Source organism: Pararge aegeria, chromosome 14, assembly GCF_905163445.1.
Source record: "Pararge aegeria chromosome 14, ilParAegt1.1, whole genome shotgun sequence".
In the NCBI taxonomy this organism is placed as follows: domain Eukaryota; kingdom Metazoa; phylum Arthropoda; class Insecta; order Lepidoptera; family Nymphalidae; genus Pararge; species Pararge aegeria.
The window spans coordinates 13,022,717-13,037,191 of record NC_053193.1 but is presented as its reverse complement, the minus strand read 5'-3'; the positions used below and the strand labels follow the sequence as shown (position 1 = coordinate 13,037,191).

Here is a 14,475-nt window from a genome sequence, read left to right as displayed (position 1 = left end):
ACAAATTCCTCCATTTATAAAGTGAGACGTGTCCGTAACACAGAACAATGTCCGTAATCCGTATTGCCTACATGATAAAGACTTCGTATATCAAACGAGGCTAACGCAATTTCAACTCAGACAAGAAATAAAGTCTATTTTCGAGTTTGAATATGACAAGCTAGTCTATTGGATATCCCCGAAAAGAAAGTTAAATTGGGGTTGCCAGATTAGGTGCAAACTGCAAATCTCCGGGCGCAGTTTCTAGCACTGTCAAGGCGTCCTAACCTCGTTATTTGGATTTAGACAGGTAGATACTGGTTAGCTAGGCATAAAAAATAAGGATACAAACTTTTTATTAGTGATCGATGGATTCACATTCTGAAACTAGTCTATCAATACATGTCGGAGCTTGCCGATCCACAGAATTTTAGAAGCGTGGGCCTAGACCCTGCGGCACTATAAATTGTAGATTGTTTTTGTTAAATTTTTTGAAGAAAAAAGGTAGCCTCGCGACGCACCTCTGTACTTTCTATGGCGCCCCAGTGCGCGGAGCCCAGCATGACTAGTATGGGCAAGAGACAATTATGTGCCTGTATGGGGAAGCCCTGCACTATTCGATATTTTAGAATGTTATTGGGTCGAATTGACGATCCCTTTTTCAGTGACTATGCATTGTTTACAATTAGTTAAAAAAATTAATGGAATTGTTTACTCAGGTTATTTTGAGTCAGATTAGCAAAGCATACAATTGTGGAATACATTTGTCTAAAGAAAAGATTATGGTAAATGGTTCAAGTCCTAATTCAAAGTTTCAAGCTTAAGAACAATTTGAATTTTGCACATAAATCTTATTTTAGGTAAAAGAAAGAAATTGTATTTTTGAATTTTTATTGCTTAAAAATAACTGTTCATTTCTTAGCCTTGGCTTCCCTTGCTACTTTCCTCTCAGCAGCACGCTCTAACTGTAGGGCTGGCTTCAAGTTGCCCTTTTTGCAAAACCTTTGGTTCCTCAAGAATTTAGGGTCCATCTGAAATATTAAATCTATTAGATCAAGGTGTTAGTTTAGGATTAGCTTGTAGCGGATCTCTATTCAATACTAGGTTCTTTTGGTAAGTGGTGGTGGTGGGCTCTTACAATAATAAGCTCCAAGACAAGGACACACCACCAATTTCCTAACTCAAGTACTGCTATTTTATTTAATAGAAAAATTGAGGAAATTGTTGTTCTTGGGCCATCCTAGGAATGGAACCTAGTATCTCATTAACATTCTAACTACTAAGACCAATAAAGCGTTTGTGCAGGTACAGCCTGTGTTCATAGCACCTTTACTAGAACTACTTTTGTATAGTGCTTAGAAAGCCTTGGATTTAGATTAGTCTAATTAATTCCTATTTACTATGACCCGAGAAATAAGACTTAATGTGTACCCTTTTTACATAATTTAAACCAACCATAATATTTCTGTATAATATTAGTACAAAAATGTGCATACATGTAGACATGAATAGTGCAGGATCTTTCTCACAATTACTATTACACCATACTTTACTCAATTCAAAATGTATAATCTTTGTGGCATACATAACAGAATATCTTCAATTTCATTGTTCAGCATCAAACTTCCTTTAATATGTTGAACTATAGCATATTATATTATTAATTAAAATTAATAATTTATTATTTACTATTATAATTCAATGATAAAACCAATCACTGGTAACAAGCGGCACAAGTCAGCGCTATTTGGAACTCCCTACAGAAGACCCATGTCCAGCTGTGTCCATAGGTTGATATTATGATGGTGATGGTGATAATTTATACCATAACATACTTACACCAAGAGTGGATTCATGCCTGCTCTTAGTCGGCTTTTTGATACCATTTCTGTGAGCTTTACTGTCTGAAAAAAACAATGTTTGTGTTGATTTGAAATTCCGTAATTCGTAGACTAAATATAAAAAAAATATATAAATTAGTATTTCGTGCTGCCAAATACTAATATTGTTTACTCACTTTGGTTATGATTTGTATGATTCTTTGACTTTGCCATTTTGCTTCAAGTGCAGTTCTGAAAACAAATGAAACATAGTTTAAACAGTGCTCTACGTTAACTTTTAAAAGACACACCACAATAATTTAAATTAACAATGATTAAAGTGATATTTAAAGATAAATTTAAAATTGCATGAAGAAACTAACCCACTCACAAAATAAACAGTAAAGAAAGAGACAGTTGTGAGTTGACAGTTGACACTTGACAGCTCGAGCCTAACTATTCTAGACAAAGACAGAGATATGGAGGGTAGAGGTAAGGAGTATGGAGGGTAGAGGTAAGGAGAGTATGTATTAAATTAGGATGGCGCCACATTTGCATCAGGGTAACTCTTAAAAGAAGCGCCAAATATAAATATTGTTAGAGTAGGCTTGAAAAATAAACAAGGAAGTATGGAGATACAAGGAAGTAAGGTTATATTTACCACAATATTTTGTACAACGTAAGTTATTAAAATTCTCAATAATTAACTACTTTAGTCGATAATGACATTAAATTTTTTAACTCGGCATACTTCAATTATTCATCTACGATTGCTACATTCATACCATACCCTGTGCATCCACCAGCGCCATTGTGGAGGATTTTTGAACTGTTATTTAGCGCAACAACTGGACACTTTTTCAACTTTTCTCCCATATAAGATGACTCTCCTTACCTCTACCCTCCATAATTTTGACGACACTTTTTCATATACACAGATGATCCTCCTTACCTCTACCCTCCATTAGACAGAGAAAGAAAACATTGGTGACAACTGATAATGACGTTAGTAAAAATTGCTTTTAGTTCTGGCTATGGAGGGTAGAGGTAAGGAGAGTCATCTTATATGGGAGAAAAGTTGAAAAAGTGTCCAGTTGTTGCGCTAAATAATAGTTCAATAAGCTTACGGTATGCTGAATTTAGCAACCTAGTTTGTACAACGAAATAATTTTGATAGGTACCTAACTTATTTATCGTTCTAATCATGAAGGGGGATGGATGGGAGAAGAGTAGGTACTTTAACTTTAATAGAAATTATATGCATCAATGCTCAGAAATAACTTGGTAGCATCTCTGTTCTACTACGAATGATAACTGCATCAAATTGCGATTTTAATCCTCGTTGAGTCGGATATTATATAGATGTGAACAAAACTAACCAGTTGTAAATAAATAATATTTTTTATTTCTTTATTTTACATCTTGTTAGTACGGCAGGGCTATTTACACTAACTAGATAGACCTACATAATTTATGGATAACTATAAAACAAATGAATGAAAGATGACATAAAACATTATAAAAGACATAAAATATATGCACAACCACTGTGTTAGTCTTTTGTTCGTAACTCAGAGTAAGTTATATGGATAGAATTTATTTTAAATAAGCCACCAAAGCGACTAAAGATTGTTTTTTTAAATTATGAAATAATCAACAAGAAAATCAACAAAAAAAAATATTATTAATTAAACTTTTGTAATTAATTACTTAGTCGTGGAAAATTTAAATTAAATATTGGTGTTGACTGTTTGGCAGAAAACAGATGACAGAGAGAGAGAAAACAAAACACCACAGAATATCAGAAAATTGCCAAATCAAGTGACGTGTGACGTGTGCGTACTTTTTCAATTCGACGATGATTTATTTGATAGATTGATACCTGCCTACCAATTTTTAATTAGATATACTTCATAGAAGTGTAAATAGAAACATCTATTATGGTAGTTTTAGAAGGAAACGGTGGCGACGGCCAACCCATTTCAGCGGACGAAGAGCCAAAGCTGGAGACCAAGTTGTCGAGTCCTCTAGCATTAGAAAGTATCCTTTTTAATATTATTGGATTAATTCATAGCTTTGCCCGTAATGGTGGTAATGCATTATTAATAGCCTAATACCTCTTTAAAAGAATCGCGTTTTCTAAAGCAAAAAGTTATTATAAATCGGACTGGTAGTCTGACATAAGCACATTCAAACATATAATTCTGTCGCTTGATAATATACTCGTTGTATCCGGCAACTCTCCCCTACAGCTCTATCTGGTTTTATTTCCCGCTCCTGTGGAAACTTATTGCTAAAAACCACGAATTAGTCTCATCATTGAATCCATATAATTTTGTATGAATTATTATGACAAACTGTGTGAAGAACATTGTTGCCTTAATCCAAAATGTGGAAAATTAACTTTCTATGGAAACTTTAAGTATCTTATAAGAAAGCCTTAACCTGTACCCAGTATTCCGTGTTACCAAGGATGCTCAACAGCAACACGGCCTCCGCCATGGCGACTACCAGAGGTACCGCGGGTACTGCTCGCGCCGTCTCAGACGCTTGCGGAAAGTGCTCAAAATACCCCAGGTGTGTTAATATATTATTACACCTACTGTTGATTATCCATTAAAATACTTATTTATTTAGTTTCATACTTAGTTAATAAGGTGCCAAAATTTGTACAGACAGTCATATATTAAAATACATACACCTTAAATTGATGGACACAGGGCGGCATCTTGCAGGATGCTCTTTGCATGCCCTGTGAAATTTTGCTCTATTTATAGGGCAAAGGTTTGCAATTACCATCACTGGGTCATCTGCTTGGATCGTCAATTATCCCTATCTCTATCTCTACTAATATTATAAATGTCAATGTAAGTGTGTTTGTTGCGCTTTCACACAAAAACTACTTAACTGATCCTCATGAAACTTTGTACACATGTTCTTGGAAGTGTTAAAAGTAATATAGGATACTTTTTATCCCAACATTAAGCTCGGTTACTTTGGGAAAGGATGAAAGTGTTTGACGATTTTACACAATAACTCAGACAAATTATAACCGATTTAATTAAATAATTATGTTTTTACTATAGAGGTTATAGAAGTTATATAATTTTTTTAGAACTACAACTAAATTGAATGCCACATCAAAAAACAAAATCAAACGCAGACGAAGTCGCGGGCAACAGATAGTTACTATATAAATAAAAAAAACTTTTAGTGCATTCACATTCAAATTATAGTAGATCATCTATTATCAAGATGATTTGAGAACTTGATTTTTATCGATTGAAGTCATTTATTTTAAACCACTCAAACCACTTACCTGGTTAGTGTGAGGTAAAGTGGCCCAGCGTAGTCGACACCAGTTTGTAAAAAAGCCTTACTTTTACCCCTACACTGGGCATGATCAGACATGAGAAATGTAGGCTTTGGTTTTTGCCGAAAGCATGTGATACATTTGTGTATGCATTGACGCGCTGAAGGCTTTGGTTTTTGCTGAAAGCATGTGATACATTTGTGTATGCATTGACTCACAACTTGACGCGCTGTAGGCTTTCTTTTTGCCGAAAGCATGTGATACATTTATGTATGCATTGACGCACAACTTGACATGCTGACAAAATCCAAAATCTCCGTCTCAATATTGACATGAGCTATTGAGGACCGGCGTGCAGGTTATTGCGATGGTAGTGATCAATCAAAAGATAAATTATATGTTCCTTTTTTGGTAATACAATAGGGTACTTTTGTGACTAGCCTGTAATGTACCAAAAACCACAAATATACAAGACTATCCCTGACTTTGTCCACGTAATTTTTTTTTTTGTAAATAGCTTTAATTTCGCTCAAACTATCTAAGGTCGAATTTTTGAAGTCCGAAGATAAATCACAGAATAGATAATAATTTTGAATTATCTTCCACAGGGAGACAGACGTCATTACCGTCGTCGTGACGTTACAGCCACCCACCTGACCGGCAGCAACTCGGAGAGTCGTTTGCTGTGTGTGCCGTTGCTGCAAGCGGAGCGTGCGTGGGCCCACGCTATGCAGCTGAGACAGGAAGCTAACACTGAGCCTAGGAAGAGGTTCCATCTGGTATCGCGGTTAAGAAAAGCGTGTACCCATGCTCAAATGCTTCTGCAACTTTGTGAGGTAAAAATAAGGCTGAAAATAAGGAACAAACGTAGCTGATCCCATTCTTTTATATTAAGGGATTTTTAAACATGCTGTTTTAGAATACTTTCTTTAAGCGTATTACACATATCTACATGATCTTCACCCGCTCAAGAAGAAAATAGAAGAGAATGAATACGGAGAGAAATAAATGATTTAATATAATATGAGAATTAAGTTAAAAATTTAATGATGTAAGTTTATTGTTTAAATAAAATAAAGCAAAATCTAGCTCGGCGAAGCGAGCTGGGTACGCTAGTATATAATATTATTTTGAAATACACAATCGATAGATTTGACGACAGCAAGATAATTGTGTTGGTCGTAGTTTTTCGGAGTCAAAATAAATAGATACTAGATCAGCGGTCTTTACTAAATGTAACAAATCCTTTGATTCTTTAGATTTAATATGAATGAATGAATGAATGAATACACTTTTATTGTACACCACAGAGAAAATTTACAGAGATACAAATACAACAGCACAATAAGGTAGAACGTACAATTTGGCGGCCTTATCGCTAAATATATTAATTAATATATATAATATATATAGATTTAATATATGTAATATATTAAATCATTTATTTCTCTTCGTATTCATTCTCTTCTATTCTCTTCTCGAACGGGTGAAGATCATTATCTACACCCATATAGACCCAGCAATAGAATATCATCATAGTAAATAAAAGCTGTATTTGACAGTTTGACAGTTCAAAAATAGGAGTGCTCTGATCCTCACCAAACTTTACAGGATTACTCGCCAGGTCAATCCGGAGATTTCATGAAAGTTTCATTGAAATCGGTCCAGCCGTTTCGAAACCTATACGGAACATACCCACACACTTTCTCTTTTATATATATATATATATATAGATGGAAAAAGATTTAATATATATTACACATCTATTTTGCCCCACTGTACTCCATCAGTAGTGAGCCTAGTCTGAGTGGGCCCTGATAAAGACGTGTTCAATTTAAACATAGTGATGTATTGTATAGCAAAGCGGCGCGTGCGACGCTCGCACGCAGTTAGAAGCGGGCGCGTACGCAGCGTGGCTCGGCGGCGCGCTATTACTGGAGTTGCAACAGTGGCGCCCCGCTGCCGAAAGCCTCACGCGCGCGCAACTCGTACTGGAGAAACTGAGTGCCGCTCTACCAGAGGAGGAGCGACTTTTGTACAAGCAGAAGGTAAGTAAAGTTGACAGAGGCAATTTGGTGATTAGAGTTTCGGCTTCCCCCTTTCGGGACGATCAAGTTCAATCCCCGGGATAAAACATCTTATCTAATCTTATTTACGGAGTAATGTGCGCTTATAATTCGTGCAATAATCACATGTTTTATCAGCGAAGTAAAACATCGTGAGGTAACCTGCATGCCTGTGAGTTATCCACAACATTTTCAAGGCATATGAACTTTACCAATTTGCACTTGGCCTGTGAAGTTCAATATGTTGTAAACTCATATCATCACATTCTGACAAGACACCCGTGCCCTTTAGTGGGCCATGGGTTAATGGTGATGATAATGATGATGATGGAGGCTTACCAGTAGTGCTGTTTTACTAAAAAATCCCCTAAAATCCTCTAAATCTAAAATATATGAAAAATATAGAGTAGGCAGTGCATTTGTGCATGTATCAAATGCACGCCACTGTAGGTCCCCATGCTGCTCGAGTCCAGCTGCTACCTGCTATTTCATATCGTCTGCCCATGGAGCTCTATCAATGTATTTTCCGATGCGAGTTTACCATACTGACACCTCGACACACCAGCGCATATCACCCCCTAACAATCCAGCACTGGTTGAGGTGTCCGTTACACACCCAATTCCATCGGCATCGTTATTATTGATGGACCAAGAATATGGCCCACTAATGGCAAATGGAAAATTAAATAAATAAATAAATATAAATAAATATACTACGACAATACACACATCGCCATCTAGCCCCAAAGTAAGCGTAGCTTGTGTTATGGGTACTGAGATAGCTGATGAATATTTTTTTATAAATATAATACACATAAATACTTATAATATACAGATAAACACCCAGAAACTGAAAAACATTCATGTTCATCACACAAACACTCTCCAGTTGTGGGAATTATAAGATACCAATGCTGCTTAGCGGCAGAAATAAGCGTGATGGTTGTACGACCGACAATGCATTCCAAGTAGGAAATACGGAACACAACCTCTGCAGTGTCCACGTCGGAGAGGGCGTGGTCCCAGATTTTTGTAGTCATCCGGACATGGTCCTATTTAAGATCATAGGGGCTAAAAACCAACTGAACTAAAAATAAAACTGACAGAAAACTAGTAAAAAAAAAACCAAACTGTCCAAACGACACCTTAAGTCTTAGACTGATCCTCAAACAAAAAAATCATAATTCATTTATTTATAAATAGGCGTAATATAAGCACTTTTGAAACGTCAACTCTGTCGGTTTGTAGTGACTCTACCCACCGGTTCGGAAAGCAGATTCTACAGAGAAGAAGCCGGCAAGGAACTCAGCAGTTGTAAAAGCTTGATGACAAAAAACTTGGAACTAATTTTTTAGAATTCGGCGTGTCACTTGTCATGGCGGATCGCTAGATATTGCAGTTACAATATACTGAAAATAAATACCAATCTCATTTCGAATATGAATAAAAATACGTTTTTCATAATAAATTTCGATATCATTACATAAATACAATTTTTTAGCGATTCCTTGTTACTGCCATCATGCCTATTATCTCAAATTAAAATAGTCATTAGAAATATATTTTATTCCACATCGCTAGGCCGATGGAAATCGATGACCAATTAAAACTTAGAAAGTAATGGGCTTGGGGTTTTCTCACTAATAACAGTTATTGTTATTTTGAGTTATTCAATTCAAGACCATCCGTTTATATTACCATAGGTGGAAGAATTGAAACCGAGTCTTCGCTACTGCGCCTACAACATCGGCGATGAATCTGCGGCGGGAGATCTGGTTGCTATGCGAGGCCAAGGGCTCATAGAGAATTTGGACACGCTTATGGCTCAAGCTAAGTGAGTAACATCATTTAAACCAAAAAATAATCATATTAGTTATTTTTGGTCAAGGAATCATCATTCAGGCTTCGAAGTCTATGTAAGACGATTCAAACATCTCCGTGGCATTTTCTCCTGTGACTGTATAGACCAATTCCTTAACGACAGTCACGTCCACTCCCGTTACAGTAAAAACTGACGACCACTGACGTCGCGACAATGATCAGCCTCTTCGCTCTCCTCGTCTCTCACTCGTCAAATACATATCAAATTAACAAGGAATAATGCTACGGAAATACGAAATTGAAGAATTAATTAACATAGTTTTAAAAGGGGATTTATTGGTCGCTTAACGGAAATATGGTTATTACCTTGCTGTTAACGGTTTATTGTCGCTCGGCTGTGGTTTTGTGTTGCTTTCTCAACCGAGGCAGCAAGCTTATAACTGCGAGGTAACAATTAATAAATTAAATTTCATTATAATCTTTTGTATAATATGTTTGAGAGAAATATGATCGAGAGAGAAATAAAATTATTGTTGATTTAGTTAAATTCCAGGATATTTATCCATATTATAATTGCGAAAGTGTGTCTGTTATTTTGCTTTTTACCTATGTTTGGTTCAACTACTTAACCGATCTTGATAAAATTGGGCACTTAAATAGTTTGCAGCCTGGAGATATGGACATATGTTCCCGCAGGAGTAATAAAACTGATATGATGTGCCGTGGGTAACAGCTTGTTTATATTATAATTATATGAAAAGCAATTTGCCCGTAGATCTCATAAGATTCACATCTTCGTATGTTTCGGACTTGATTTTACAACAAAGATTTGTACACTATGGTCTGCAATATATTGTGTAGCAATGTATTGGAAAACAACTTGAAATGTACCCACAATTCTGGCATGTACATTATTTTTATTCTTTTTCTCACAGGGAGTCTCGTTCCGGGGTGATGCACGAAGTAGAATGGCGTGGCCGCCGCGTTACAGTACGCCCGGAAAAAGTGCGACTATTCCTGATCGCTCTGCAGGATTTGGACAAGTCAGTAGCCAGCGCACAGTCCGTCCAAGCGAAGATCGACGTTCTGGAAAACGTTCTCATGGATTGCAAAGACGCCATAACCGCCATCAAGGACGAAATAAAAAACGACCCCAAACTTAAAACGGCTACAGAGAATCAGCAGCTATCCAGCATTAATTACTTGCTATCTTATCTGATGTATCTCCGTCTCGTTCGCACCATCGAGAGGAACAATTTACTGGTACAGCAAGCCGAAGAGGCGCGGAAATACAACGTCCAGATCGACGGCAAGAAGGTCCGCCCGCAGGACTTGACGAGACTTTACGAGATCATTTTGCAGAACTACGTCGAACTGCAACAGTTGCCGGGCTTCGAAAACGATGCTGGCTATCAGAAGGAGATAGAGAACGAGTTGAAAGCCTACAGGGCATTCCGGTGCTATTATATCGCGCAAGTGCTGACGGGTCTGAGACGGTTCAGAGAAGCATTAGCTATGCTTGAGCGTTGCAGCATATATACAACTGAATCTTTAGCTAGTAAATTGCTTGACAATCAATTGCTGGAGAAATTGCGCGTCTTGCAAAAGGACATAGAGAGCTGCAAGTTTGAGGTTCACGCCGACTCCGTTCTAGAAGATGACGATGAGGACGAGGAGTCGAAGTTCACGAGCGGGAAGTCTTACAAGGACAAGAAGCCACTTGTGGATCGGTTGGACGATTACCGAGAAGAGTCCCAAGTCCTCACTAAGAACCCGAACATATTCAAAATGCCGCCACCGATGGAAGCTGTGCCCTGCAAGCCTTTGTTCTTCGATTTGGCGTGCAACTTCATTGAATTTCCCAACTTGGACGACAAGACGGGCGTCGCGAACAATAAGAAGCAAGGAGCTGGCATTACTGGTCTTGTAAAAGGTTTCCTTGGTTGGGGTAAAAGTGACAAGTAATACAAAACACGCCCTTTGTACTGTACAAGTAGCCAGAAATACATAAAATCAAATGGGTTTTGTTTTTTTTTAACTAATATCATACCTCATTAATAATCAACTTCGACAAGGTACTTAAGAATATGTTGCTTGCAGATAATGTGTTATTCGCTTTATCACAACTATGAATGCATCCAAATACTGAGACATTTTTAAATATTAAAGTTACTTGCAATTATTTGTTAAAAAGAACTGTTACATGCATAACAGATTATTTTAGTTTTAAAATTATTAGATATAATTACACGTGAACATTGCCAGTCGTGTAGCATATAACAATCATAGATGAGAATAAATTAATCAAAAAAGAAATGAAATATCTTGACTCCGTGTAACTATAGACTCCAAGTTATGAAAAAAAAATTAAAAATGTTCATCATACAAGTAATCTGGCGCAGACTAGAAACAAAAAAAAACGTCACGTATAAAGCAAAACTTTATCCGTTTAGAATGTCATGCTTTCTGAAAATTGCAGCGAAAGAGTCAAATCGTGAAGTTTGCGACAAGCAATGGCGGATAATTTTACGCACGTAGCATTTCCTGTGGATAACAAATTCGCTGCTACCAAATTAATAAATACCTAATAACTGCATAAACATCTTTATAGAGTTTTCCGCAACTTTTGGAAAAGGTTAATTTTTCCCATACAAACTTTCATTCACCGCGACGCATCGCCCATCCGAAGTGTTCATTATCACTTAGCATTCTTTCGGCCTTTTTTTGATTTGCCTGGTTAGTGTAGCATAATTTTAAATAGCAGACAATCATGCTCAAGAATTGGGCTATCAAATACAAATAAGGTTTATAAAATCGGACTGGTAGTTCTATGAGTGAATAGCGTGTTCAAACAAAACTTCAAACTTTAGTACCATTGTTATCGTAGTACCTACACAGGAGAACTTATCTTTCAGACTATTTTTAACACTTTCAGAACTAAACTAGAAGATTTCGATCGAGGTTTGTTGTCGCAAGACAGCGCTAATTGATGAAAGTCTGCGATCTTTGGCATATTCCGGTAAAGCACATTGAAGTAGCGCGAATGGAATATTTTTTTCAAAGGATGTTGGGACTGGTTGAGATTAGTCAGAAACACAGGTTAATTATTGCGATCGTTGAGGATTTCAGGGTATTTTAATGAAACCAACCAATCATATAAATAACAAAAAAAATATTTAACACAAACGAAAGTTGTCGTTAAGTTTTGAAAGTACAAAAATATAGTAACTTTGAAACATAATATTTTACCCAGTGTAACATTAATTTTAATAAACATAAATTCTTTTTAAGGCTGAGTCTGCTTTATAATAATTTTACATACCAAATACTTTACAAATAAATATAATGATCTAAATTATGGTCTATCCAAACATATCATAGTCAGGCTCCAGTCAGCGCTCTGTCAGGGATGTCAAAAATTTGCTAGCATGTTTATATACAATGAAAACTAAACTTAATTTGATACATGTTGCATATTGCACAGTTGGCTCTCTTAGGCTTCTACTACTGAAAAAGCACCGCTACTATGCAAGATAAAAGCTTTTCCAAAAACTCTACGCCCGTTCATAATTTGGTGTTGCGGAGGGGCGATGCAAGAGGAGGTGGAGGAGACTTATCTTCTACTCATGGCATCTTCTTTGAGACTATTAAGGTTGAAGGTGATGTTCGGAGAGTTGGATTAAGATCAACACGCACGCACACGAGTCCGATATAGGAACCTTTTTGTTTCACTTATTGCAGTAACGTGAACGCATACATTTAAAAATATAAATGAGAGATATGAACTTTCTTTGTTCCAGAGCAATCAGTTCTATCAGACTGCTTACTCATACTAAACGCAACTGTTGTTATTCGCCGAATGTACGATACTCTAGCTAAAACAAATGTAACGATAAGTCGAAGTTAACTTTTGTCAATTTATATAGACAACAAGAAACCCTGACACCTAATGCCCGGATATATGTGAATAGACCCTTACAGGGATGCGCAATCATATACATTTTTGGCAAGACAAAAAGTCCGTACTAACCTTATACAAGAACACTACTTTGTAATCTTAGTCTGTATGTAAATTATTTATGAAAAATTGTCAAATTGAAATTTCGGTATTGAATACACATTTTTCACACTAAGATTAGATACAACATATAGATTGTTTGGTAAGACCTTGCCCACTGTGGACGTTGACTATGTCATATGGACACGTGGACTTATTATAAAGAGGTATAAATGTGCAAAATAAGAAATATAAGCACCATTTATATGTACATTTCTCTATTACAGATACAGTACTACGTCACTTAAAGAAAATATTGCCAAAAGCCTAAAAGGACTTTACGAACACTTTCAGGGCCTAAATTCTGTTCATTTTGGGCTCTCGTCAAACTCATCGCATAAAATGGAATTGGATTGGCAACGCTTTACGACGAACATCTGGTGTCAACAAATGTCATTCCAATGTTAGTCTAGAAAAGACAAACAAAGGTGTAGCCAAAAGCAACAGGTCTCACGAAGCGAAAATTAAGGAAGCCGGTTTATCCTAGATCACTCTTACTCTTACTCCTACCTGCCTTCAGTTCGCTTAGTATAAAATTAATACGCTCGCAAATGTAAATTTGAATTAGAGTATGAGGTTCATTGTAATGTCAAAGCAAAATTGACCTAATGGTTCTCATGATAGTGTTGTAAACTCTGTAATCCTGTTTTATTTGCTCCATACTGTTAATAATCCTAAACCAGGTAGTAAAGGGCGTTATACGTTATAGAACCAAAAAACAATGGATATTTTGTACAAAATGTGCCGGGGGCAACCAAATTAATTGTGATAAATATGAGGCTTATATTATCAAGCATTAACCGTAAGATGCTAACAAGGCGCGGTTTATATCAGCAGTAGTAGTATAGTGAGCAGCGATGTGACGTGAACGCATACAGTAATAAATTTTACTGCGTGCCGTTATACTCTGGAGTAGAAAGTTATACTTGTATAAACCGCTCGTAATAATACAGGCCGATTGCAACACGCAATCCAAAAATCACTCCACGTGACAAAGTGTAGCCTAGTTGAGTATTTGACAATCGACTTTAAGAGTCCCTTTCGCCAAGTAATTTAGTATTACGGTACGATGCTACACATAAACTGATTAAAGGGTATTGGTTGAACAAACTGGCATACCCGTTTCAGTTACACTCACTTTAAGCTAAGATCGTATCACTTATTAGGTAAGAACGCAGTGAATTCGCTAACATTACATCGAATAAAAAGATAAATCTGAAACTTTTATATATAGTAATTTTTTCTTACCTGTCTTATAATGTAAACAATCTTTTACTTACATTTTTATGAAAACTTGTTAGAAAAATAATAAAAGTACACTTACATAAGGAAGATCACTTTATATTATGTTTATTTTTATTTATTTAATCACACTTGTTTTTTTTTATATAAAACATACTTTACGGTAAAGGGCAGTGA

General features: G+C 36.3%; 2 protein-coding genes across 3 annotated transcripts; one reads left to right on the top strand and one right to left on the bottom strand.

Annotated features, from left to right (window-relative positions):
* Positions 1–853: 853 nt before the first annotated feature.
* Positions 854–2,260, bottom strand: LOC120629301 (60S ribosomal protein L29). Of its 2 annotated transcripts, none has more exons than XM_039898205.1 (4): positions 2,183–2,260; positions 1,997–2,051; positions 1,819–1,883; positions 854–1,010 (listed from the first exon to the last, which is right to left on the bottom strand). In XM_039898205.1, exons 2-4 carry the CDS (start codon positions 2,031–2,033, stop codon positions 891–893), a joined length of 222 nt encoding a protein of 73 aa, XP_039754139.1. In that variant the 5' UTR covers positions 2,034–2,051; positions 2,183–2,260; the 3' UTR covers positions 854–890. The 2 variants fall into 2 exon arrangements, with proteins under 2 accessions (XP_039754139.1, XP_039754141.1); XM_039898207.1 differs by having other exon boundaries at positions 2,191–2,215.
* Positions 2,261–3,602: 1,342 nt separating this feature from the next.
* LOC120629397 (signal recognition particle subunit SRP68) lies at positions 3,603–11,021 on the top strand. Its single transcript, XM_039898331.1, has 6 exons — positions 3,603–3,839; positions 4,255–4,376; positions 5,721–5,948; positions 6,972–7,160; positions 8,882–9,012; positions 9,935–11,021. The coding sequence occupies exons 1-6, from the start codon at positions 3,740–3,742 to the stop codon at positions 10,962–10,964; spliced, it is 1,800 nt and encodes a 599-aa protein (XP_039754265.1). The 5' UTR covers positions 3,603–3,739; the 3' UTR covers positions 10,965–11,021.
* Positions 11,022–14,475: the final 3,454 nt, after the last annotated feature.